Raw genomic sequence first — 3,210 nt, 5'->3', positions numbered from 1 at the left:
AATTGCAAATGTGTTTGATTGTTTCATGTTGACTTGTTATGGTCTGTTGTCCTATCTTTTATTCACCGAATTGTATTAAATTTTTTTATATATTGCTAAGTTTGTTGCATCTGTTGTTTTAGGTAGTGCATACTCTTATCGTACACATTGAATTAATTAATAACTTTGATCCTCTTAGAAATAATACAAATAACTCATTCTCATAAATTTAATTTTTTTATTTAAAAATTTTATTAAAAACATTACAAAATCAAATAAACTGCTAACATTAATAATATATAGAATCAAAAAATGAAAAAAGGTCAACTGTGAAAACTAAAAAAGTAATTTAGTGAAACGCCATTTCCGATGCGTCATAGTCCTCGGAGTAAAGAAATCCAACATAACTCCCATTTGGATCTGGAAAGGTCTGACGCACTACTTTTACTGCACATGATGGGATGACCCTACGATTCCCCTTCCCTAAAAAACCGTAGATCCATGCAATAAAAGCACGATACGCTGTTTTGCGTAATCTCCTGAAATAAAACATTTTTTGGATTTAAAACAAACAGATAACTTTAAGAGAACTTTTAATTTAGAAAAAAATTAATTTAAAAGGATGGGTAGTCTCATGTAATAATATTAACAAATTCACTGACCTATTGTTGTCGGCATCGACAACAGGACGTTCCTCTAAATACAACATGGTAAACATGAGTCTGACGTGTTCCTCTGATGCGATTTGAGACGTAAAAATATCTGCCTCTGTTATGCATTTCCTTCCCTCTGGTATACATCCGTCTACCTCGGCTGTTTCCCGGCAACAAACTGATTCCACCTGGGTAGCCATTGGTATACAGCATTGACACTGACACCAGTCTATGTTGCCTATTCTGTCATCGTTCGTTTCTTGATTTTCTGATGCGGATGAGGCCACACTCGACGAAGTAACCGTTGGATTCACTGGGAAGGCACGGTCAATGTCTCGTGCAGGGTACCTTTCTAACAGCTGCTGGACTATTATCTTGCGCTAAAATCAAATCATCGAATAGATCATTTTAAAATTTTATTTAAATCATATATTATTTTGATTAATTAGCAATAAATAAAAAAAAATTGAGATCTCTTGTACAAAATAATTTGTGATTTAAAAAAAAAAAAATAAATAAAAAATTGAGGTAAGCTGATATTTCTAATAGACATTTTTCAATAATAAAATGTTTGTAAAACAAACTTTGCTTGCTGTATTCTTCAGTCAATATATATGGATATCGAATTACATATTTTCTTTTATCGATTTTCAAAGAGTTACTTTGCATTGCAATAAAATATACACAATTTAAAAAACATATTTCAAATAAATAAAGAGAATGAGACATACAAATGCTTGTGCCTAAAGGCTAACATGCGCTAATTAGACTCCTTCTCCCCTACAGCTGAACAATTGGCATCTTCCACAAAGATAGAATTAGTTTGTTTTTATACATAACATTTAAAAAGTAATTCAAGCAAGAACCATCTGTGGGTGGAAAGTTTGAAGCAAACAAGGCAAATGTGACATAGAGGTCCCAGTGTAGGCTGAAGCTGAAATTTTTTTTTTTTTTTATTGGTGGAGCAAACAAATTGAAATAATTAAGAATGATACAGAAAAAAAAAACATCAATTGCAGCCACTGTGCCCATCAAATACAGCCACTGTGCCATCAATAGCAACCATCAAAAGCAACCACTGTGCCCAATCCAATGCCCCCACTGTGGCCCATCAAATGCCGCCACTGTGCCTCCTCAAAAACCGCCACTGTGCCTCATCAAATAACGCCACTGTGCCATCAAATGTAGCCACTGTATCCATCAAATGCCCCCACTGTGCCCATCAAATGCCCCCACTGTGCCCATCAAATGCCCCCACTGTGCCCCATCAAATGCTACCACTGTGCCCCAACAAATGCTACCACTGTGTCTCAAGTGCCAACACTGTGCCCATCAAATGCTGCCACTGTGCCCATCAAATGCCACCACTGTGCCCCTCAATTCCGTAGCAGACCCGCACTTCATGATTGTCAGTTCAGTGTTAAAAAAAGGGAATATTCATTCACTTTTAAAAACACCCCTGGATGTACTCTGAGTGCAATTCTTTGTGCTCAGACTTCACCATTTTTTGAAGCCTATTAGATCCTATGTGTCCAATCAGGTGCTTCAAAAACATACCACCCCGCCGCTGTATTTCAGGCATCCAGCATCCGAAAATGGGCCAGACGCCTGAATAGAGGGTGGGGGCCATGGATAGATTCATAGAAGAATCTATAGCGGGCATGCATGCTAACTAATTTGTAAGTGAAAAACGTACAGGTATTTATCAACTTTCACAGAGATCACAGTACTCCCTCTTATAATGTCTTCATCCGCTTTTCACTCCAGGATGACAGAGCCAGCTTTATTCAACTATGATATGATACCTGCAGTACCACCGCCACCACCTCCAGTACCACCGCCACCCCTCTACAGGACTACCATCCCCCTCCAGTACCAGCGCCACCCCCCTCCAGTACCACCACCCACCTCCAGGACCGCCACCCCTCTCCAGTACCACCGCCACCCACCTCCAGTAACACCACTGCACTGTTGACACAGGTTTCACTCGGGACACAGGCTGCACAGAAATGTTGACTTTTTTCTACAGTTGAAAAAAATATAGTATAAAAATCATGCTTTTGCGCGGGGAGGGGGGCCCTTACTGATTTCTTGCATCGGGGCACTGAGGTTTCTAGTTACGCCTCTGTTATTCTGCGTGTATACACGACAGTTTGTAAGGGTTTGTCCAGTGTCAGCATGGCAAAACACGTATGCCGCAGACACTGTGTAACATCCTTATTGCGCAGTGCATCGAGCATCACCTTTGGTGAACCGTGAAGTTAAGCTGCAAGGCTTACATTCATGATTCACATCCAGAAGATGTTGGCATCAGCACCGGAGAGACAATCGAGAGATTGGCATAAGGTATTGATCTTGATGGCACACCGGTCAGCTAACTTTTTTTTGAATAATTCATAAGCTGTAGTACCTAAACCCGAAGAATTGAAAGCGTGAGTCTTGCGGTTTTTTGGTAATTTTTTTGAAGCCAGCAGCTACAAATAATGCAGCTGCTGAGTTTTATACTAATGACACTTAACCGCCCAGCGTGCACGCGATTGTGGCACCCCAAACCAAACTATCTATTGTCTCTCGAGTG

At 39.7% G+C, this 3,210-nt stretch overlaps 1 protein-coding gene across 1 annotated transcript in view; it reads right to left on the bottom strand.

Annotated features, from left to right (window-relative positions):
* Positions 1 to 328: 328 nt before the first annotated feature.
* Positions 329 to 3,210, bottom strand: part of LOC143962172 (uncharacterized) — a 40,693-nt gene continuing 37,811 nt past the window's right edge. The window contains exons 5-6 of the mRNA XM_077471500.1: positions 642 to 1,012; positions 329 to 518 (exon numbers count right to left, since the gene is read on the bottom strand). Of these exons, the coding sequence (XP_077327626.1) occupies positions 329 to 518; positions 642 to 1,012 (561 nt within the window). The remainder of the gene's footprint in view (positions 519 to 641; positions 1,013 to 3,210) is intronic.

This window comes from Lithobates pipiens, unplaced genomic scaffold, assembly GCF_037356315.1.
Source record: "Lithobates pipiens isolate NorthernLeopardFrog02 unplaced genomic scaffold, aLitPip1_a1.2 Scaffold_8, whole genome shotgun sequence".
Classification (NCBI taxonomy): domain Eukaryota; kingdom Metazoa; phylum Chordata; class Amphibia; order Anura; family Ranidae; genus Lithobates; species Lithobates pipiens.
This window is presented reverse-complemented; position numbering and strand designations above follow the sequence as displayed.